At 38.2% G+C, this 24,551-nt stretch overlaps 1 protein-coding gene across 1 annotated transcript in view; it reads left to right on the forward strand.

The window, feature by feature from the left end:
• The window catches only part of LOC150107733 (neurotrimin-like), a 274,283-nt gene that overhangs the window by 218,906 nt on the left and 30,826 nt on the right, over positions 1–24,551 (forward strand). Inside the window, exon 4 of the mRNA XM_090391503.1 lies at positions 2,333–2,629. Within this exon, the coding sequence (XP_090247629.1) occupies positions 2,333–2,629 (297 nt within the window). The remainder of the gene's footprint in view (positions 1–2,332; positions 2,630–24,551) is intronic.

The raw sequence follows: 24,551 nt of genomic DNA on the forward strand, positions 1-24,551 counted from the left end.
CCCATTTAAGGTGGGAATCTATATAGAGACCGAGGTATTTTGCGTGTGTTACAGGTTTGATTTCGGAACATTGGATTTCGGAGCATAATAATAATAAAGGAGGTCCAAGACGGTATTTAATAAAATTTTCTAATTCAGCATGCGTATAGTCTGGTTCAGCTCTTTCTACAAACACTTCCACCGAACTGGCACCAAGCACCCTTTTTCTGTGCAACTACCAAATCATAGAACCTTCGTCTCCACTTTTTTTTAATCTACATGCTTCTGTTCTCTGTAACCCTTCCTCACAAAGGGCTCCCAACCCTTGTTACAAGCAATCTGTTGGACATATATACACAATCTTCCTATCTAAAGATGCAATTAGAATAGCTAAGAGCATTTCATAAATAACTTATATACTAGAATAAATGGCGTATCGACATATTTTCCTTGAATTGTTTACATTTCAAATTTTAAGATTTTATGATTTTTTTAAAAGTACTGTATAACATAAAATTATATGGTTATTATTATTTCCTTTTTTGGCAACATAGGTTTAATTCTTCTTTTTTTATTTTATTTATTTATTTTTTTTTTTTAGACTATGATGGTTCAACATCAATAGTTAATGTCATTAATAAACTCAACGCAAAACAAACAGTTTTGCTAATTAAAATAAGATTGATTAAACTCACTTTATAATGATTATTGCCTCGATATTTAATGGCGATTCGTAGTATAGAAAATGAGTTTGCCGTTGCTCCAAACATCTATAATTTCTATAACGTGCGTGTGCTCCTATGTGTAAAGGATCATTAGGTAAACCAAACAACCACGATAATATCAATTTTGTTAAATTCATTAAATACTGTGCAAGCGTGGCAGAATTATAATTGAAAATTGAGTTCAGTTTGCTAATGTATTAATTAAAGTTTAAATGAATACAGGGAGAGAGAAGGCAGTGAAACATCTTAGTATGAAGTAGGTCAGGGTTGGCCATATTTTCTTTCTCCCACTTCTGCCAATTATTATTATTATTATTATTTATTTATTTTATTTATTTTTTTTTTTTTAGACTATGATGGTTCAACATCAATAGTTAATGTCATTAATAAACTCAACGCAAAACAAACAGTTTTGCTAATTAAAATAAGATTGATTATTATTATTATTATTATTATTATTATTATTATTATTATTATTACGCTTAGTTTTCGATTTGCTTAATAAGTGGTCAAGTATTACTATTACGCATAAATGCATGAAAAATGAAGTCTTTGGCATGTTCTTACGTTAATAGCTTGTAACTAATATCACCATTTTAAATCATACAGCAGTCTCCCTAGCTCACTCGTTTTCGACCATGTTCTTTGTTGGGAAGACCCCAGTTCGAATCCCGTCTAGGACGGAAGACTTTCATCTCAGCTTTTCATCTGAAGGTGAGTTAACCGGGAGTAGCAACGTTTTTAATTCCGCAAACTTGGATTTTTCAATCCGCAAAACAGGCAAACCGGCTAGAAGAACACACGCAATATACAAACATAAGAGACTACAGCAATAAGGATTAACACCCTGTTCCATTGCTTCTGGTTACGAAAGCCTACATGGCACAACGGGGATTACGCGTAAGCGTAAAAAACAGAATAGAAATCATGGAACAGTTTATCCTTTCATGACTGTGAATGAAAACAATGTCTTAACCAAACATAATAGAATAAACATAATAAAACATATTCACACTGATCAACAAGATCTACCGCCTAAAAGACACAAATATCCATTCCATAGCGGGATTGGAAACTGTAATGCGGAGACGCTATCTACTTGCTAACCAGGTCGATGGATGTGTATACTCCTCCTCCTCTATTACGTAAATTAGGCCTAGTGGCCCGTTACGTTCTTATTAGGCATGGCCTATTACGATGTTAAACCGCAATCGCCTCGAGGATAAGGTGGTTAGCCCTATACCTCCCGGTATGTCCTATGTCTGTAGATGCGTGTATTCATGGGCCGGTTTGAGCTACGAAGGCTCCTAATTTATGTATGTATGTATGTATGTGTATGAAAAAAATGTTTGCCATCTTGGCTTTACTAAATTCAGATTAAGTTGGATATAGCTGTATTTTTTCTAACTTTTCGTTTGCCAAGATTTCCGTCCAAAGGGCTTCTATACCGACTGAGCTACGGAGGCTCTGTGTATGCTACTAAACCCTGATTATTGAAGGCAAATATAAAAATGATCACTGAATATGTATATTTAGTTACGGGCTAGTGAAGTCAATAAACAAATCTTATTACTGTGTAACTTAACCATAAGGCACTTTATTTATTTATTTTTATGTGATTCCTTTAGTTCCAGAAGCTAAAATAAGTGGAGGTCCTGACATTTATGTGGAGGATGGTAGTCCTATTAATCTTACTTGTATGATCACCAAAAGTCCTGAGCCACCTGTGTTTGTATTCTGGTATCATGATGACAGAATGATCAACTACGATACAACGAGGGGAGATATTACTCTACAAAAATCTGTAGGAGACACAGCTATCAGTCGTCTGCTAATCCCAGATGCTCAGCCCTCTGACTCAGGAAATTATACGTGTTGTCCATCAAATGCCGACGCAACAAGTGTCTTCGTTTATGTTCTTAAAGGTAAGTTATGATGGATCATTTTATAAATTAGTTTTTTTATATATTTAATATTTTATATATTCTTTCTTATATGCAATAGTTTTTGTTTTTTGGATACAGATTAAATATCATCTATATATTTCTACTTTCATTTGTGTACGCATGTATAAGTGGAGAAATCATATCAATATATTTCGTTACTAATTTCTATCCAATATGATTGGTTACCATAGAAACAGTATCTCAAGTACAGTTATGAAAAGTGCACAACTTACCAAACGTGTTCAATTGACATTTATGTCTTTAGGGGTGAAGGAAGTTAGAATGACTTTTGGTCTTTTATATTTGAACATATCCGTAGCCTCGTATGCTACAGCTTGCTGCACTAGATCATTGGGGTGTATGGACGTCTTTAGGAAAAACTTAGTTGCTAAAGATTGTAGGAAGAAGAAAATATAAGTAAATATAAATTTTAAAAAATCAACTTTGTATCTCTATGAAGTTGATTGTTTCTAACATACCATGGGGCGTTCAGAATCATTCTCAAGCACTTGTTCTATACTCGTTGTATTTCGATAATGTTAGTATTAGAGGTGTGGCGCCAGGCTGGAGACGTGCAGGTGATGATAAGACGAATTGTCATCTGGTATAGTTACAATTTGATTCTGTTACTTAGCTTGCTATTTCTATTTATTAGCGGATAGATCTGAGCGATGGCTTTAGATGCCTTCGCGTACATAGACTTGATGTGTTGGTTGAAAGTTAGCTTTTCGTCGAGCATTACACCCAGGTATTTTGTTTCGTTCTACCAGGGAATTTTAGTATTGAATAGTAATACGTCTCCTGCAGGAGATATTGGCCTTTTCGAGAAAATAATGGCTAACCTTTTTTTGGGTTGACTTCCAATCTCCATTTGGAGAACAAACCCTCCAACTTTCGAAAGTTTTCTTGAAGCCTTCTGGTAATGAAATGTGGTCGGAGAGATCTGGTTTGTATTGCTGTATCGTCCGCATAAAGGGCCAGGATGGAAGACATCGGATTGTAGAAAACAGCAATGGAGCCAGTAGAGATCCCTGCGGCACTCCATCAAAGATGTGGCGCTGGGATGAGGTAGAACTATTGATTTTGACTTGTATTGATCTATTCTGAAGATATGTTCGGATTAGATGAACCATTTTAGTGAGATACCGGCTGAGATAAGTTTGTGTAGCAGTCCGAAATGTCATATTTTGTCAAGTGCTTTGGATAGGTCTAGAAAAACAGCTCCTGTGCACTGGCGCCAGTTAAAGCTGGTGGTGATGTATTCCACAATTCTATGGATTTGTAAGGTGGTACTATGGTGCTGTCGAAAGCCTAACTGCTCTTTAGGAATGATGTCTAATTCGTTTACAGAGGCTTGAAATCGAGAGAGGATGACCTTCTCTGTAACCTTATCCAGAGTGGAGATAAGACTGATTGGACGATAATTGTGGGGGAGGTGCGGGTCCTTACCTGGTTTATGAATTGGGATTACATCAGCCTGTTTCCAGATGGAAGGAAAACAGTGAAACCTTGAGATGGCATTAATCATTATAGTCAAGTGCAGTACAGTTTTATGGGGCAGTAGTTTGATCACCCTATTTGAGATACCGTCTGGTCCAGGAGCTTTATTGCTCTTTAATTTTTTTAATAATATCATATATTTCAAAAGGTGACGTGGGTGCAATATGGTCAGCACTGGTATCTGGGAGTTTTAATACGTGTCTGACCTGTCTGTAGATTTTATATAAGTAATTGAAATCTAAGTTTTCATATGAAGGTTTGCACTGCTCCTCTAGATTCTTTACTATGGCTTTTGCCTTGTATACATCTGTGTGAACTAGGCCCTGGTGAGAGATTATGGGGGGGAATCTGTTTTTGTTTTTGATGTTTCTCAGTAACCCCCAGATACAGTGATCAATAGGTGAGATAGCGGCTAACTTTTCATCCCAAACTTGGTTTCCATGAGTTTTAAGTGCATCTCTCAATGCCCCGTTCAATCTATTAAGAACAGTTTTGTCCCGAGGTGTGCGAGTGTTACAAAATCTCTTCCTCGCTCTGTTCTCTCCGATCAGGTCGATAATATCCTCGGGCAAACGACCAGGCTTTGGGACAGACTTGTAGAAGGTAGCAACCGTTATAGCGGACTTTATTTCTTGGGTGAGGCTAGTCACTGCAGATTCCACATCTACTTCTGTGTATATGTGAGGGACAGGTTTAATTGGATCCCTAAGTGCTTTAGACAATCTATCCAACGATATGCCAGAGTGAGAGGGAAGAGACCCGGTATTCTTGTTCTGCCAGTTGTAGTGGAATTGGGTTGTGATCCGATGACAGCTCGTTTAGTGATTTAAGGCTGTACTGAAGTTTAATGTCTTGCAGGATAGCTATATCCAGGATGTCAGCAGTGCTAAACATACTGAGATGAGTTGGTTCGGTATGTCCTGCCACAACAGCATAGTTTGATCCTATGTAGTTGGAAAGGATGTAGCCATTCTTGTTGTTGGTTCTACAATTCCAAGCAGGGTGTTTGGAGTTTAAATCCCAAGCAATAATGATGGGTACTCTAACTCTTAAAATGGCATTTAGATCAGTGTGCAGTAGAGTTTTTAAGGGTGGATTGTAAGCTGAATAGATTTTCAATCTGCCAGAAGAGCTGGTGAAAACTTCCACGCCTGTAATTTCAAGGTTAGTGGTTGATGGGTTGTTCACAGAATGGTGCTTAATGTAATTTTTAATGATGATAGCAGTGCCACCGCCTCTGTAATTTCTGTACATGAGATAACCCGGTATGTTGGGGCTGTCTGAGGGTCGATGATGAGTTTCATTGATTAGTATAATGTATGGTTGTATCCGTAGGTGGAATCTTGTAGCTCCAGAATTTTGTTCCTTAAGCCGTTTGCATTCCATGCAGTGATCTGAAGGGAGGCTGGAATGAGTCTGATTTTAATTCATTTATGATTGCTGTGAGGATGGCCTGAGTTTCCCGTAGGAATCTTTTAGTGGAGGTTGCTGAAGGATTAGCCGGCTGAAATCTTGTAGCAAGTTAGCAAGAGAGGCCGTAATAATTGCTGTCCGATTAGTAGGTGCTATTGGCGGATTTTGTGCTGATGTTGGTTTGTTTGTGCGTGCCACATCAGTATAACTTCTCGTTTGCCTTTGGCTTCCACTGTCTTTGAAGGTCACCGACTGTTGTTGCCGGGTCTCAGGCTGTGGAGAGGGGGGACTCAGGTGTTATTTTACTAGAGGAAGAGGCTGGTTTAGCTGCCTTCATCCGTCTGTGCTTTGAGTGCTGAATACATCCTGAATACATCCTGAGTAGTTCGCTGGATCAGGGCCACCATTGGCACATTTATCCGAGGTAGTTTTTGGCTTTGTGCAGGTGTTCGTGAGGTGGTTCTTAGCACATTTCAGGCATTTGTACTCTGCCTTGCAGAGGCTTTGAGCATGGCCAAATTTTTGGCATCTATGGCATTGACCAGTAGATGCCCTTTTACGGAGTGGCTGTGGGGTGATCCGGAGTCCACAGACTGATGTTAAATCATAGATATTCTTATAGGCTTTGTGGATTTCAAATAAGACCAGAGTCATAGGGATTTTGTCTGCTCTAGTCATTCTGCTGATCTTAATGGGTGGCAGGTCCTGGAGGTCAGCCTCAATTTCATCTGTAGTTATATCCTCCGTACACCCTAAAGTACCACCTTCAAATTTTTCTCCGAATCAAGAGAATAGATATGGTATTAAATTTTTCTAGAGTCTAACACTTTGGTCAGTTTCCTGTAATCAGTCACAGTAGACGGCTGAATTTTTATACCATCATCAGTGTTCTTGGCTGAGAGATACTGTATCTGTGAGTTTATCATGGTGGACCTTAAGTGTGTCCATCTTTTCTTATCCCGGAGGACTATCGGCGGAACCCTCTTTTTCGTGGCGGTCGAGGGATTGGAACTGGGAGTATCCTCTTCCATACGAAAATCTATGAGAGGTTCTGTGTCAGCGATTTTGCGTTTCTTGCGCACACGTTCGGCTTCAAAGTCTGGGGGAGACTGCAACTGAGTAATGAGCTCCTCACTTGTATCGTCCGAGTTATCTTCTGTGACTGCAGAGGGTGAGAATGAATCAAAAAGCTTAACTTTTCCCGGCCAGCCATCACTCAGCAGTTTTCCCAATTTGAGGAATTCATTATAAACCTCCTCGAAAAGTATCGTTTAGAGGTTTTGGCATAGTAATGAAGCGTTCGAGCAAATTACAATAATCCTGTGGATTGGATCCAGTAACAAGTACAGTATAATTTAGTGTGTCCTGTGATTAGGCTTAAAAGATAGTTTCCGATGGAACTAAAGATTTGGAAATTAAAAAGTATTTACTCAGCTGTAAATGTATGGTGAATTGAGAATCTGACTGATAATGTTTTTAGCCATTTATGCTTTAGTGACTGTTGATCAAGCATTTTGATCACGAACCTTATATCCTTATAAGGACTGACTTAAAGGGGCAAAGCAAGAATGCTTTTTTCTTCCCCGTTATTTGTAGAGGATAGTGTAGGAATAAGGTGTTATTGAGCTATTAAAGCTCTGATCAAGGCAGGAGGGTAACAGCAATAGCCGAGCCTCAGTTGGAACTTCATTGGCTACAGCATTGCCATCCATTACCCTTCAAAGGTATTAATCACCGCATCTCACGGTCGATTATCTCCCAACTCAGTAACCACCACGAACTTATATAAGTCCTTATAAGGACTGGTTTAAAGGGGGCGAAGCAAGAATGCTTTTCATTTTCCCCGTTATCTGTAGAGAACAATGTATGGATAAGGTGTTATTGAGGAATTAAAGCTCTGATCATGGCAGGAGGGTAACAGCAATAGCCTAGCCTCAATTAGTACTTCATTGGCTACAGCATTGCCATCCATTACCCTCCAAGGGATTGAATCAATCAATCACCCAATCAGCCTTGATCACGAACGTGTTCAATGAGAATTTATATACAATATTAGTTTAACATTATGCAGGATAAAAGAAGGTTATATGTAAATAATATTATTTTTTAGATTTTTAATAAAAAATATAAGTAAAAATGATGGAACTGAATGTAATATTTTATGTTACTTATTTTTGTTTAAGTAAAGATATTCTATTGTTTATATTTTCTTAACAAGAGAAAATAATTTTCATGGCCTTTATATTTTGAAAGGTACTGTAAATCTGTAGCGCTCACAAATTAAATATCTTCCTGTTGTAGTAAATTTTACTATTATTAATAATTCATTTCTGTGCTGATTAACCAGACTTAATTTGTATTTTCTTGAAATGCACAAATTTCCTATCAAGAGAAGCCTAATGGAATTTTTATGTTTAACTGAACCAAGAAATTTCACTCGAAAACAAACACAAAACAGATGCAGTCTTTTGTTCGGAACTCGCATTAAAACAGCCTCGAGTTTGTGAAAGTTACACAGATATTTCTAATTATGAGAATTAGGCATACAAATTAGTCAATTACTTTGTTTAATTGAAGCAAGCAAACATTGCTAAATATTTAATGTGTCGGTAGGATCGATTCGGTAAACAATTTGTAATGCTTATTGTGAAATGCCTGCTGGATATAGGACTGGTTGTGGTATTCTCGAAGGAAGAGAGATTTCTCACTAATTTGCTTAATTTGTGAAACAACATATATGTATATCTTTCTCAGTAGCATTAAAATAATTATAATTAGAAGTTTGGTTGATAATGATTGGTTTAGTTTGTGCTGGGTAACAGTTTTTCGTCATGAATTGTCTCCTAAGCGTTTGAACATTAACTATTGCGTTGTTTATTTAGTTTCAGTTATTTAGTTTCAGATGACGCTATTTTCATTTTATTGAAATTAGAATCGCTTATTCAACCCCACGTATCTGAGCTTAGAGCCTCCATAACTCAGTTTAGTATAGAGGAAGGTTTGATGGGAAAGACCTGGATTCGATTTCCGTCCATGATGTGAGGAATCTTTCTCTGGTCACTTTCGACGAAAGGTGTGTTAGCCGGTCTCATACAGCAGTAGATAGTTTTTTCTCCCGGAAACTCGGGTTTTTCGTGTCCCCAAGAACAGGCAGACCGGACCCGTGAACACACACACACGGATCTACAGGCATTAGACACTCCTGGAATAAGAAGTAACCAACTTATTCCGTAGGATTTCGATCCCGAATGCCTACACGGTAAAAGTGTGGGCCTACGCGTGAGCGTAAATTAGGATAGAAAAGGATGTGAACTTGAAAATCCTATATCACGTTGATGCCGTGTGTGTGTGTGTGTGTGTGTGTGTGTGTGTGTGTGTGTGTGTGTGTGTGTGTGTGTGTGTGGACAAGCGGTTAAGAAGAAACCGGAAGTATTCATCAGGGAAAAAGTGTTGGGGAAAAAGACTTCCAAATGCACGGAAGTAGATGGAATGAAAGAGACGGGGGATAAGTTAGTTTTGGGCAGATATGGAGCTTGGTAATGAAAGGATGTAACCAGTAATTACTTTCAGGCTTATGGGAAAGGTGGAGGAAAGGTGGCATAAGTTTAGGGAAACAGTGCCCAAATGCTTCTAAAAGAGGCAAGGGAACAAACACGTTTTTTTTAGAATGCGACTGGAATAAGGGTGTGTATGTGAAAGCGAGAGATTATCATTGAGATTTTTGGTGCACTACCTTATTCTTGATAACAGTATTCTAAGGTAAGGTGGATTTCGTGTATTCGTATAGTGTTAGCAGTTGCACAGATGAGAGAAGATGTCTTGAGAGGAAATGGAGAGCTACTGTAGATACCATTGCAATTGTCAAGTTTATCCTATCAGATATGGCGAAGAGTCATATTTAAGCTTATAGCTTGGAATAGTTGACCACTAGAAGGAAATTGGAGAAATAATTGGGGCAAAAAAAAAATATTCCGGCGAGAAAATCCGAAGAAAGTCACCTGGCATAACAGATGGATTCATGATGCCATTTCTAGATGGCATCATGAATTTTAGAGAGATTTGTAGAGAAAGCTGAACAAAGTCAGCCATCTTCCATAACACAAAGGAAATGATCAGAGCAGAAATTAGCAATTTAATTGCAGTGGTGGATGTCAGATCATAAGATCGTGATTTTATAAGCAGGTCTTCTTTGTGATAACATGTTTCATCTATAGCGTTAAGAACTATAGCGATAACACGAGTTTAACCAAACTTTTCCATAGCGCGTGTCTATAGCTGGGTGTGTGTACAAGGAAATCGACTGTGGATCCATAGTGACACAGGTCATATTGCGTTTTAATTAAATCTGCAAAAATTCTTTCTTTTTTTATTTTTGAGCTCGAGAAATTAACAACAAATAAATGGTCATCCTTCACATTTGACAACTGTCATTAATGTGTGCACATGATATGTAAACTATGTTAAATGCCCATTCCTGTGTGAAACGCTATTTTATTTTTCAACAGGACAAAGTTATCACCCAGTTATATTTTATCAATATTTAAACGATATTTGAAAAGATTTATTATTTAATAAACAGTTTAATTGTAAACAATTACCAAATTCTAAAAAATTAAGGAAATTTGTAGTTTTTAAAAATATTCGAGAATTTATTTAGAATTTCTGAAAACACCATTATATTTCTTACGTAATTATTATTGAAAAGAGTAATTCCATTATTCTGCGCTTAAAGAAATTACATATTTTAAATGTGATGTCAATTTTTTGTATACGCTCAATTCCCACTTCATGTAAGGATATTCACAAAATATCAATGTTGATTGCGGAATTTGAACTCGTAGGCTGTTGGTTGGAGTGTGGATGTGGATACATTATCTACTCAGCCAATCAGGTCGCATATGGTATACCGTCCACATTTATAAGAGAACTAGTCTTTAATTTAATTTAATTTCTTATTCTTGTTACTAAATGATATTTATTGTATTATATTATATTATATTATATTATATTATATTATATTATAGTATATAGTATTTTATATACTATTACTGCCTATAGACAAATGGGTAATTCACCAAAATGAGTCTACCCGGTGAGCTGAGTATCCCTTCTCTCAGTTTAGACGGCATTATAGTGGCGGTTGATGCCAACCATTCAAACTCACTCTCTTTTCGTGCCGCCTCCAGCAAACAAAATTACGGACGATTTGCACCCCCTTGTTCCTAATTTTCAGCCAACAAGAGGGTGTGGGGAAAAGTAAAATGATAATTTTAACATTACTATGCAAATGTTTAATAAGCCCGTTGTTGATGAAAAAAAAAAAAAAAAACACACATTAGCAAAGGAATTATTTTTTGCTACTTAATATAACAGTTGTTTGAATGGTTTTTAAAGAACAACATTCTGCATTTTTAAAATTATATTGTTTTTGAATCCAGATATATTTCATTTACTGTTTCAAGTTCTTTTTAATGATAATTCCATCTTTTTGCATATTAGTACTGTGACGGGTTAATATAATCCGAACATTCTTCAGTAGAAACCAAACAAGGAATTTTTCAAGCCACTTCGGGTCTCCAGTAAACAAAGTGATGGTCTTGAATTGGTTTAAAACTCTTCCCCAACTGTTTTAAAGGCATTCAATAACATCCATATTCAGAGCAGAATTGGAGGGTTTTTTATCCGGTAAACTGGTTAAAGAAAAATTAACAGATATAATTGGATTGTTGGAATCGTCAGATGGTTCTGTTTCCTTAATTCCAAAAAATTCGACCCGGTAGTGAAATGAGAACCCGTAGTCAGAGAACGAACAAAACGCTATATCCTGATAATGAATTCTGTTTTTCTTGTTTGCTTCGATTCAAGTCGCTTCGTTATTTCACTTATTTATGCTCCTTATAAAACTTGTAAAGCGTACGGTAAATTTCGTCATTTTATTGCGTTAATTTATAAAAAAAAAACACCACACTTTTCCCCCGTTGTGTATTCCGTAACTTCTCAATAGTCCATGTAAGAGTTGTAAACAGTTTAATGTATGAGGTGGTTCACCTTTACTTCCTGAGGCTTAAATTATATCTTTGGACTGTGTTTACAAAAGTTGAACAACCGAGTATACACGCGCGTCTGAGTTGATACCGAATATCGATCTCTTGCTATTTGGGAGTCACCAGACTCAGTTGAATTACTCTCGGCCTATCTCTAGTTGCAACCTAGGGGTGTGTAATATTCACTTTACACAGCCAAGGTCGAACATATAACAGTTTTAAAAATGCACTTTAAAAAACCAAATTATTTGATTTTTTTAAATTTTATTTTTAATAATTTAAAAAAATTAAAGTACAAGGGAGAAACGAATTAATTTTATATATCCTTCACTTCTGGGTTCAAATCCAGTTCGATACTGAAATATATTATTAGACACTGCAAATATTATAATAATAATTATTATTATTATCGTTTTTTTTTATATCCGCAAACCTTGTTTGAGGTTCGTCCATTTTTAAATATTCCAACTCCGAAATACTATATTAATGCCCACATGCAGGTGTACGAACAATTGAGACAACAGATGGCACTTAAACAGCCATTTCACTTTGTTAAGAAGGCTTGCCTACAGACTGGCAACTGCTACCCACGGTTGCTGCCTGTTCGATCGTTTCCTTCTAAATTAAAAGTTTCATATACGTAATCAGAGTTTTTAAATGATTATTTAAGCATTCAAAATAGCTATCGAAAGAATCTTTGCTTGAAAAAGAAAATGTCATGAATGTGCAGCTTTTTGAACCCTTTTTCTGTCAACTTGAGATTTAAATTCAACAATGCGAGTCGAATAAAAATTTCCTTCTTAATATTTTCTGAATTTCTCGATAACACTTCCTCTGAAGATAAGAGGTGATCTTTAGGGCAAACTGAAGTTAGTAACGTAATTGTTCTTCCTTTTAATTTTGAAATACCCGATACAGACTTTATGATCACCCTGCACTGCAGAATACAAATAGATAGCGATGCAGTTTATGTTATTCGTGGAACTCCCAGGTGGTTGAACGTTGTAATTATCTTAAAAACGACGCTAACAAAAACTTGGACATTTAGTGCAGGAAAATTTCTGTTTTTCCAGGAGTTGAGAATAGATCTCAGAATTCTTTATGCTTTTATAGTATTTTAGATTTAAAGCAACTAAGTGCTCATGAGAATATTTTTGCTTTCCTATCTTTTGAGAAAAATGAGCATTTAATTCATCATTTGCATTTTTTAAAATATCTATAGATCTACATTTATTCACGCTGCAACAACACCAAAGCATAATTAAAAGTTCCAAATTGTTGAACTTTAGAATCATATACAAATCATCCACAAAATTTTTAAAATTTGCCAATGAGTTTCCTAGTCGATTACAAGAAGATTTCTTTAACTACCAACCCAAAAAAAATGTAATGATTTGCATTAATACTGCGTTCGGTTTTTTTTTTCAGCTTCCGAAGTTGAAACTAAAAATAACTTCTTTGGTCTTATTATTTGAGAACTCCTAATATCGTCATAAAGGTTGTGATGGATGAAATATGTGTTGAGTTCCAACCCACTGCATGTTCTTATGATGTCTCATCAATCTACCCCCAGGATTTAATGGAATGGATTCGTGGCAGGGTATTAAAGATTGGGAATCGGTGGTTATAAATACAGCCCCAAACCATTAAACTAGAATTTCTATGGAGTTAAATTCAACTCGCGTTATCAATTGGTTAATATATAAAAGAAGCGAGAAATATTATGAACACAACCGCATTTTGGGTGGGGAACAGAACTTGTTTAGTTTGTGATAAAACAAAATACCACCAGTTTTTATGCCAAAAAAGAGAACAGTATTTTCAGTTTTATTGCCTGAAATAAAGGAGTTGTTTCACTTGTCACGATGCTGTTATTTCCTCTTTTATAAACTGCATATAACTATAGGATAGAATGGCTGAGAAATAATAAAAGTATATTAAAAGTATAACGAGTCATTCAAAATTAAGTGGATATTGAATACAACATTATTTCTTATCCGAATAAGAAACTCAAAGATAGTAAATCTACTCTAAGAGTCTCATGCCGAATATAGAAAACTATATATACAGTTCGGCGAGTCCAAGCGTATGCCAACACTTGGTAGTGCAATGCTAGGGCAATTTGTAGTAAAGGTGGAGGAAGCTCCGATTACTGTTCTTAAGTATTTTCTCGTAATGTAAAACACAGCTCCTAGGAGATGTATTCTGTTCTACATTATGATAGACAGTCACTACCCAGACCGGTTTCGACCTTTTTTTGTATACTGAGTACTCAACGAATGCTTAAAAATCTGCACAACTGGGAACACATTTGTTTGGAACTTCTTTGGGAGATGGACCAAATCCTTGACTTCTCATCCCTTCATCTGATTTTAGCTTTTATGTGAAGGGATTATTGTGGGTAATTTACCCGCTCATTGTGAGCATTGTAAGCTGTATTAGCTTTCTCTTGCGATGGCGGATTTCGGTTTTTTATATTTGAAACGATCCGAGGGTTTGTAGTCCGCTGGCTGTCAAATTAGTTGATTTGGGTGATTATCTGTGATTGTGAAGAATGTTAAATATAAACATCCGAAAGTCCTAAAAAGGACTGGGAGATGGGCTGAGTCCTTGACTCTTTATCCTGTCATCTGAAAGAAGAAAATCTGTGTGGATGGGGTGTTATTGAACTAAAAGCTCTAGTCATGGCGAGTAACAGCAATAGTCGAGCCTCAGTTAAAACTTCATTGGCTACAGCATTGCCATCCGTTACCCTGGAAGTCCTAAAAAGGACTTATTCTACTTCACCTCCTAAGGAAGTATGTGAAGAATATTTCCTTCTAGTCCTTATAAGGATTGGCTTAAAGGGGCGAAGCAAGGATGCTTTTCATCCTACCTGTTCTCTGTAGAGGACAGGGTAGGGATAAGGTGTTATTGAGCTATTAAAGCTCTTATCATAGCAGGAGGGTAACAGCAATAGCCAAACCTCAGTTAGAACTTCATTGGCTACAGCATTGCCATCCATTACCCTCCCAGGGTCTACCAATCTGCTACCTGAAGAATGTTTGTAAATAATAATACTACTCAGAGTTTATTTATAAAATCTAACAAAAGATGGCAGAAATATAAAATGAAATACACAGAGTTAATATAAATTAATTTGAGAAATTAAGTAATATTTAAAGAGAATATTAAAGATCCAATACTTCTTTTATAACTAACGAAAACATTACCTAAAATTTATCATTGTTTATCAGAATATAACCTTTGGAGAAAATAACCTTTCACAAATAACCTTTGGCATCTAGCAAACGTAAATGGGATGTTGGAAGGTATATTCTTATAGAAGCATATTTATGAAAATATGATTCTAGTAAAATTTTAAAACTTTCAAAGGAGGAATAATTTTCATGATTCCTCCCAAAAGCCAATTACAGATAACGCCAGCAAATCGTAGACAGCATTTGTCTACTGTAATATGTTTGTAAAATTGTCCACAACCTGTGGTTTTGGCAACACCTTTTATAATCATTAAACTCCTTCATACGTTAAAATTTCTTAGTGTCATGAAGGTTTTATTCCTTAATATATTTTATTACATAAAGGCAAAGAAAAGGAAGCATCTTACGGTTGAGTAAAGAAAGTAGAAAGCTAGTCATATACGGTGTTTGGACAAAAATTCCATCCCAAGTTATAAACTGGTTGGAAAAGCATTCTCGTGATTTTCCATTCATGCGTAGAAAGTTTCTTCAGAATATTTCAGGATGGAATGCAATCTGCTAATGCCTGGAGTGAAAGAATCGATTCGGTTTTCATTTGTAATACTTCTATTTTTAAAATCAATTAATTTTCGTCATTTTTATTAATCTTCTTTAAATTGATTGTACTTTTATTAAGAAAAGAAAAATTTTCTCACGTCCTTATAAGGACTGGCTTAAAGGGGCGAAGCAAGAATGCTTTTCATCTTCCCTGTTATCTGTAGAGGACAGTGTAGGGATAAGGTGTTATTGAGCTATATAAATATATAAATATAAAGCTCTGATCATGGCAGGAGGGTAACTGCAATGGCCGAACCTCAGTTTAGACTTCATTGGCTACAGCATTGCCATCCATTACCCTCCAATGGTAATAATCACCGCATCTCACCAACTGCCATAATTTCGAACGCAGGACGCAGGACGAAGCTTGACGCTTTTCATATTCCCTGTTGTCTGTTTCGGGAGCAGTGATGGGGGAGATTTGTGAGCTATTTTATCTCGCCCTAAGTGGGCAGAAGTGGTTATTCGTCGTTGGGTGTTAGGATTGCTTTCGGTCTTTTATGTTTCCAGTGGTCATTACCGTCATAGTTTCCGGCTTCCTGTATTAGTTGGTCTGGATGCATAGATGTCTTAATAAAGAATTTTTCTGCTAGAGAGCGTAGTAGTGGAGAGAGATGTAGGGGATATTTTTGTCCCGGTGGATCTGGGCGTTCCTGATGAACCACGGGGCATCCAGTATCATTCGCAGGCACTTGTTCTGTAGTCTTTGTAGCTTGAGGATGTTTGCCTTGAAGGTATGGCTCCAGGCTGAGGAGGCGTATATAACTGTGAGACGGATCACTGTCTTGTACAGTAGAATTTTGTTTCTTGAGCTTAGTTTGCTGTGTCGGTTGATCAAGGGGTATAGCTGGGCGATAACTTTTGAAGCTTTGGTGCATGTGCTCTTGATGTGGCTGTTGAAGCAAAATCGCTTATCGAGAATTATTCCGAGGTATTTTGCTTCAGTTTTCCAGGGAATTTTGGAGTTGAATAGGATGATGTCTCCTTTGGGGGATGCTCGTCTTCTTGTGAAGTGTATCGTTTTGCTTTTCTGGGGGTTAAATTGTAGTCGCTAGTCTTTAAACCATTTTTCTAGATTCAGGATGGTGTCTTGTAGTTTTTTGGTAACGAGATATGGTTGGCGAGATCTGGCTAGAATAGCCGTGTCATATAATCATAAAGGGCGACGTGAGAGGATTTTGAGGAATGTCTGCCATATAGATGTTGAACAGGATCGGGGCTAGCAGTGATCCTTGAGGCACTCCAGCGAGGATTTTCCGTTGGGTTGAGACTGTTTCATTGATTTTGACTTGCATCCTCCTGTTGGAGAGGTATGATTTAATCAGGTGTATCATGTTTAGTGGAAGGTTAGCAATGATACGTTTGTAGAGGAGGCCTTGGTGCCAGATCTTATCGAATGCCTTTGAGATGTCTAGGAAGACGGCTCCAGTGTGTTGATTCCAATTAAATTCTGTGGTGATGTATTCTATCAGTCTATGGATCTGTTGGATGGTGCTGTGATTTTGACGGAAGCCAAATTGTTCTTGTGGAATGATATTTATTTGGTTGACATGATCTTGGAGTCTGATGAGGATGATTTTCTCTGCTATTTTCCTTAAGTTGGATAGCTGGCTGATGGGATGATCATTTTCAGGTAGGTGTGGGTCTTTGCCTGGTTTGTGAATTGGGATGATGTCAGCTATTTTCCATGACTGGTGGAAATGCTGCCATTTGAGGATGGAGTTTATGATGTTTGCCAGATGTGCTATGGCTTTGCGTGGTAGTGCCTTGATGACTTGGTTAGTGATGCCGTCAGGACCTGGGACTTTTTTGATCTTGAGATGGTTGATGATGCCGATTATTTCGATAGGCATTATAGGGCTTGGATTAACATCGAGACGATTTACTGTGAACCTGACTTTACGATGGATCTTGTATACATGGCTGATGTTTAGGTTCTCATATGTAGGACTGCATTGTTTCTCTAGGTTTCTTGCTATAGCTTCGGCTTTGTCAGCATCTGTGTATGCAAGGTGTTGTTCTGCTTGCAGAGGGGGGGGGGATTTGTGCTTGTTCCTGAGGTTGTTTAGGAATTTCCTTAGTCCTTATAAGGACTGGCTTAAAGGGGCGAAGCAAGAATGCTTTTCATATTCCCCATTATCTGTAGAGGACAGTGTAGGGATAAGGTGTTATTGAGCTATTAAAGCTCTTATCATGGCAGGAGGGCAGTATCAATAGCTGAGCCTCAGTTAGGACTTCATTGGCAACAGCATTGCCATCCGTTGACCTCCAAGGGTATTGGATTCCTTATATCCTTATAAGGACTGGCTTAAAGGGGCGAAGCAAGAATGCTTTTCATCTTCCCCGTTATCTGTAGAGGACAGTGTAGGGATAAGGTGTAATTGAGCTATTAAAGCTCTTATCATGTCATGGCAGGAGGGTAACAGCAATAGCCGAGCCTCAGTTACAACTTCATTGGCTACAGCATTGCCATCCATTACCCTCCAAGGGTATTGGATTAAATGAATCAATCACCGTATCTCACGGTCGTATTGGATTCTTTATAAGGACTGGCTTAAAGGGGCGAAGCAAGAATGCTTTTCATATTCCGCGTTATCTGTAGAGGACAGTGTAGGGATAAGGTGTTATTGAGCTACTAAAGCTCTGATCATGACAAGAGGGTAACAGCAATAGCCGAGCCTCAGTTAGATCTTCATTGGCTACAGCATATCCATCCATTGCCCTCCAAGGTATTAATGTGTCTCTCGTATTGGATTCCTTATGGTCCTTATAAGGACTGGCTTAAAGGGGAAAAGCAAGAATGCTTTTCATTTTCCCCGTTATCTGTGGAGGACAGTGTAGGGATAAGGTGTTATTGAGCTATTAAAGCTCTGATCATGGCAAGAGGGTAACAGCAATAGCCGAGCCTCGATTAGAACTTCATTGGTTACAACACTGCCATCCATTACCCTCCAAGGGTCTAATCTTCCAACCTCCGATGTATTGGATTTCTTATCCTTATAAGGACTGGCTTCAAGGGACGAAACAGGAATGCATTTCATCTTCCCCGTTATCTGTAGCGGACAGTGTAGGGATAATGTGTTATTGAGCTATTAAAGCTGTGATCATGGCATGAGGGTAACAGCAATAGCCAAGCCTTAGTTAGAACTTCATTGGCTACAGCATTGCTATTCATTACCCTCCAAGGTATTAATCACCGCACCTCACGGCCGAGATTGTATTCCGCAGGACACATATGGAGCAGAGGGTGAAGCTTGACGCTTTTCATATTCCCTGTAGTCTGTTTCGGGAGCAGTGATGGGAGAGATTTGTGAGCTATTTTAGCTCGCCCTGAGTGGGCGGAAGTGGTTATTCGTCGTTGGGTGTTAGGATGGCTTTCGGTCTTTTATATTTCCAGTAGTCATTACCGTCATTGTTTCCGGCTTGTTGTATCAGTTGGTTTGGATGCGTAGATGTCTTCATAAAGAATTTCTCTGGTAGGGAGCGTAGTAGTGGAGAGATGTAGGGGATATTTATGTCCCGGTGGATCTGGGCGTTCCTGATGAACCACGGGGCGTCCAGAATCATTCGCAGACATTTGTTCTGTAGTCTTTGTAGCTTGAGGATGTTTGTCTTGGAGGTATGGCTCCAGGCTGGGATATTGTATTCCACCATTGACCATTGACGTTACTGACAGGATGGGTGAAGCACAAGTGCTTTTCATAATCCCCTTTATCTGTAATGAGAGTTACTTGGGAATGGGAGATTTGTGAGCAATTAAGCTCGCCCTCTGAGGGCAGTAGTGTTAGCTATGATCGGTTGAGAGAAGAATAGCCTTCGGTCTTTTGTGTTTGTAGTAATCAGTCTCATTGTAATTGACAGCTTGCACGATTAGTGGGTTTATATGTGAACTTGACTTCACGAAGAATTTTTCTGCAAGATCACGAAGAAGGGAGGAGATGTATGGAGTGCTGGTTTCTCGGTGAATTTGTGAATTTCTGATGAACCACGGTGCATCCAGGATCATCCTAAGGCATTTCTTTTGGATTCTGTAATTTTGAAATGTTTGATCTTGAAGTGTGACTCCATGCTGGTGAGGCGTAGGTAATGACTGGACGTATTACCATCCGGTAAAGAAGCAATTTATTATGTAGGTTCAATTTGCTCTTGCGGTTGATCAATGGGTAGTGCTGAGCTATGACTTTGGAAGATTTGGAGCAAATGAGATTGATGTGTTTGTTGAAAAGGAGTTTCTTATCCATCAATACCCCAAGATATTTGGTCTCTGAATGCCATGGGATCTTTTGACCAGAGAACAGGATGTCTTCTTTGTTGCAGATCTTTCTTCTTGAAAACATCATGGCTGAGCTTTTGAGGTGGTTTACTTGAATTCTCCAGTTGGTGAACCAGTTTGCTAGCTCATTGATACTTCCTTGGAGTCTAGTGATTGCTAGGTGAGGGCTGAGCGATCTAGCTAGAATAGCGGTGTCGTCGGCATAAAGAGCCGTAGTAGTTGTTTTTGGGTTGAGAGGAATATCTGCCATGTAAGTTGTGAAAAGTATTGGGGCCAGAAGAGAACCTTGAGGTACTCCCGCCAGGATTTTGCGCTTTGAAGAAACAATTCCGTTGAGTTTTACTTGCATGTATCTTTCACTGATATATGAATATATGAGTTTCACTAGTTTAATTGGGATATTCTTTTCAATTAGTTTGAAGATAAGGCCTTGATGCCAGACCTTATAAAAGGCCTTGGCAACATCCAAAAATACAGCAGCAGTATGAAGGTGCCTGTTAAAGCCATGAGTGATATGTTCTGTTAGTCGGTGAATTTGTTGCACCGTGTTGTGAGCTTTGCGAAACCCAAATTGCTCATTTGGGATTATTTTCTGTTCGTCCACTGCTGATTGTAGTCTTGATAGGATGACCTTTTCTATTACTTTGCCAAGACAGGAAAGAAGACTGATGGGCCTGTAGCTTTGGGGAAGTTGTGGGTTATTACCAGGTTTTTTCAGAGGTATAATGTCCGCGATTTTCCAATCAGAGGGAAAGTATTGGAATCTTAAAATGGAATTGGTAATATTAACTAGATGAATTATGGCTTTCCGTGGGAGTAGCTTTATTATTCTATTGGTAATGCCGTCAGGGCCGGGTGCCTTTTTATTCTTCAGATGGGAAATGATATTTATTATTTTTGTTTTTGGTTCTAATCAAGTCCATTATCTCTTCTGGGATCCAGTTAGGAGCGTGAAAGACAGTGGTTTGAGTGACTGATGCTATTGCTGTGTTGATTTGCCTAGTTAAATTGTTTACAGCTTGATCTATTTCTTCTTTTTTACGAATGACAGGGAGAGGACCGATGTGGATTGGAAGAACCTTGGAGAGCTTGTCCCATGGTATGAAAGAATGATGGGGAGAGAGCTGGTCTTGAAGTCCTAACCTGAGTAGGATGGGATTATGATCTGAGTTAAGCTCTTCTACTGTCTCCAGCTGGTATTGATATTTGATGTTTCTGAGGATAACTATGTCTAATACATCAGAACTTCCTGATGGGCTGTAGTGCGTGGGCTCAGTGGGTCCAGCTACTATTGATGAGTTGAGTAATGTGTAGTTGTATAAGGTACGGCCTTTGGTGTTGATTGACGAACTGAACCAGGCCGTATGTTTGGAGTTAAGGTCTCCAGCTATAATTATGGAATCCGTGGAGCCGAGGATGGAGTCTAAGTCTGCTGTCAATAGTGGAATACTGGGAGGATTGTACGCTGCGTAGATTTTGAGTTTGCCAGCGTTACTAGTGTGCACTTCCACACCCGTCACCTCAAGGTTTAGAGTTTGGGGGTTGGTCAGCGAGTTGTGGCTTAAATAATTTTTGATAAAAATAGCTCTTCCGCCTCCACTAGAGTTAAGTCTGTCTGTCCTGTATAAAATATAACCTCTTAGTTTTGGGTTGTTTGATGGTCTGAGGTGGGATTCACTGATCAAGATTATGTCTGGATTGTATCTTTTTGCAAATTCTTGCAGCTCGAGAATTTTGTTTGTTAAGCCATTGGCATTCCATGCTGTTATCATGAGAGAATTTGGTTTACATTTTTTAAACATTATAGAGAGCTGTTAATATGGATTGGGTTTCTAGGTAGAATGAGGATGGTGAGGTGCTTGCTTTGCTGAATTCATGCAGCATTGTTGCAAGTGACGAGGTTAAAGCTGATGTGAGATTAGAGCTTGTTCGCTCTTGCGATGAAGAAGTCTGGGTTCTTACCGCTTCCGCATATGATTTGGACATGGTTGAGGGTAGAGTGCCTTCCTGTGTTGTCGAATGTGAGGTAGTATGATCTGGAGGGCGAACTGCTTGCATGTGCATTGTGTCATTTCTTGGAGGAGCGTGGTTACTTCTTAATGATCCACGGTTTTTTGGATGGAAAAGGCAACCCTTGTAATTAGAGGGGTGTGGTCCTCTACAGTTGGGACAACAGGCAGGTGTCGACCTGGGTTTGGTGCAGGAGTTGGTTTGATGACCCTCACCGCATTTTAGGCATCTATATGCAGCTCTGCACAGTTTTTGGGCATGCCCGAACCTCTGGCATCTGTGGCACTGCCCTGCCGATGCCTTCTTCCTTAGAGGTTCGGTTGTGATTTTCAGCTTACAGATGTCTGTTACTTCAAAGATGCTTTTTTGTGTGTTGGAGATTTCGACCAACACCAGTGGCATTGGTGTTTTATCTGACCTCAACATTCTATTGACTTTGGTTGGAGTCAGTCCTTGATTGATGAGGTCAGCTGTGATCTCATCAGTTGTGATGCATTCAGCCACTCCTCTTAGAACTACCTTTAAGTTCTTCTCGCTTGCTAGCGCAAAGGTGTGGAAGGGTAGTTTTGAGTTGTCAAACATTTTCGTCATCAAGCGATAATCAGTGACAGTGGTAGGGTGGATCTTTACACCCTCTTCAGTATTTCTTGCCCAGGAAAAATTGATATTATGTTCTCCTAGGGATCTTGAGACTGAGCTCCATTTGTCTTTATCTCGAAGGTTAACTGGAGGGACCTTTTCTTTTCTGTCTTGGGAGATCTGATTTTGTTGAGTTGTTACATTATCTTCCAATTCACCTCCCGATGTTCTTCGTCTTTTATTAGATTGTTCCTCATGAGAACAATCGAACTGTCGGGGAATCTTTGTAGGTAGAACAGGTGTAATGTCCTCTTCTATGTCCAAATCATCATCTTCAGTGTCATTTACTTGAGTGAAGAGATTCAAGCAACCAGGATAGTCTGTATGAAATTTCTTAAGGATGAATTTGAGAATGTCAAGAGACATATCTTTGTTTAGCTGTTGAATGGCGTCCTTGATATCATTTACATTCTCCATTCTTGTGTACGAAATGTTAAGATATATTTCAGATAGGTATGATGGCGAATAGAACGGGCTAGGGCCAGAAAATTGTATCAAAAGTTAAATTCTTAACTTCTATTCCGCAAACAAAGCAGATTCACATTATCTAAAACTCACTAATCACCACTGAAATCAAAAAAACATTCTTCGCAACAACAACCATCATGCGAACCGCCATCTTTTTTTCTATTGTATTCCTTATAAGGACTGGCTTAAAGAAGGCGAAGCAAGAATGCTTTCATCTTCCCCGTTATCTGAAGAGGACAGTGTAGAGATAAGGTGTTATTGAGCTATTAAAGCTCTGATCATGGCAGGAGGGTAACAGCAATAGCCGAGCCTCAGTTAGAACTTCATTGGCTACAGCATTGCCATCCATTACCCTCCAAGGGTATTCAGTACAATCTACTACTCTATTGTATTCCTTATAGTCCTTATAAGGACTGGCTTAAAGGGGCGAAGCAAGAATGCTTTTCATATTCCCCGTTATCTGTAGCGGACAGTGTAGGGATAAGGTTATTGAGCTATTATTAAAGCTCTGATCATGGCAGGAGGGTAACAGCAATAGCCGAGCCTCAGTTAGAGCTTCATTAGCTACAGCATTGCCATCCATTACACTCCAAGGGTATTGGATTGAATGAATCAATCACCGCATCTCACGGTCGATTGATTTCAACCACTCTTCATTCGTCTCTTATAATTCTTATAAGAACTGGGCGATGGACTGAGTCCTTGACTCTTTATCCCGTCATCTGAATGAAGTAAATCTGTGTGGATGGAGTGTTATTGAGCTAAAAAGCTCTAGTCATGGCTAGGTAGCTGCAATAGCCGAGCCTCAGTTAAAACTTCATTGGCTACAGCATTGCCATCCGCTACCCTGGAAGTCCTAAAAAGGACTCTTATTTCCTCCTTCATTCGTTTCCTTATCCTTATAAGGACTGGCTTAAAGGGGCGAAGCAAGAATGCTTTTCATCTTCCCCGTTATCTGTAGAGGACAGTGTAGGGATAAGGTGTTATTGAGCAATTAAAGCTCTGATCATGGCAGGAGGGTAACAGCAATAGCCGAGCCTCAGTTAGAACTTCACTGGCTACAGCATTGCCATCCATCACCCTCTTATAAGTCCTTATAAGGACTGGCTTAAAGGGGCGAAGCAAGAATGCTTTTCATATTCCCCGTTATCTGTAGAGGACAGTGTAGGGATAAGGTGTTATTGAGCAATTAAAGCTCTGATCATGGCAGGAGGGTAACAGCAATAGCCGAGCCTCAGTTAGAACTTCACTGGCTACAGCATTGCCATCCATTACCCTCTAATCTATCTTATAAAATTCTTATAAGAACTGGGTAGTGTTTTAAATTACTGAAGAATTTTATTAAAATGCTTGAAACAAATTAAGAAAGCAATATATATTATAATAAATAATAATAGTTTACGATATATTGTTAATTTATTTGATTTTATTTATTTATTTTTGTAAAATTATTATATGGAAACCATTTCACTCAATCGGAAGACATGACCACACACGTATTTTTATAATTAAATTTCGTACGCAGTGTTATCAGATTACAAACCTAGTATTCTTCGTAAGTCTCATAATAAATTCAATATTTTCATAAATAAAGAATCAATGAAATATTCCATATTTATTTTATTACTTTTTTTTCCTCAGATGGGACATCGCTTCCATAATTTACTTCATATATATATATGCATGTATCGAGATCTAAAAAAGAAAATGCAGCAGAGAACAGCAGCATTACACAAAGATAAATTCCTTAGGGAAAT

The sequence above is a fragment of the Typopeltis vanoorti genome, chromosome 4, assembly GCF_054136105.1.
Source record: "Typopeltis vanoorti isolate ZY-2024b chromosome 4, IOZ_Tvanoo_1.0, whole genome shotgun sequence".
Lineage (NCBI taxonomy): Eukaryota > Metazoa > Arthropoda > Arachnida > Uropygi > Thelyphonidae > Typopeltis > Typopeltis vanoorti.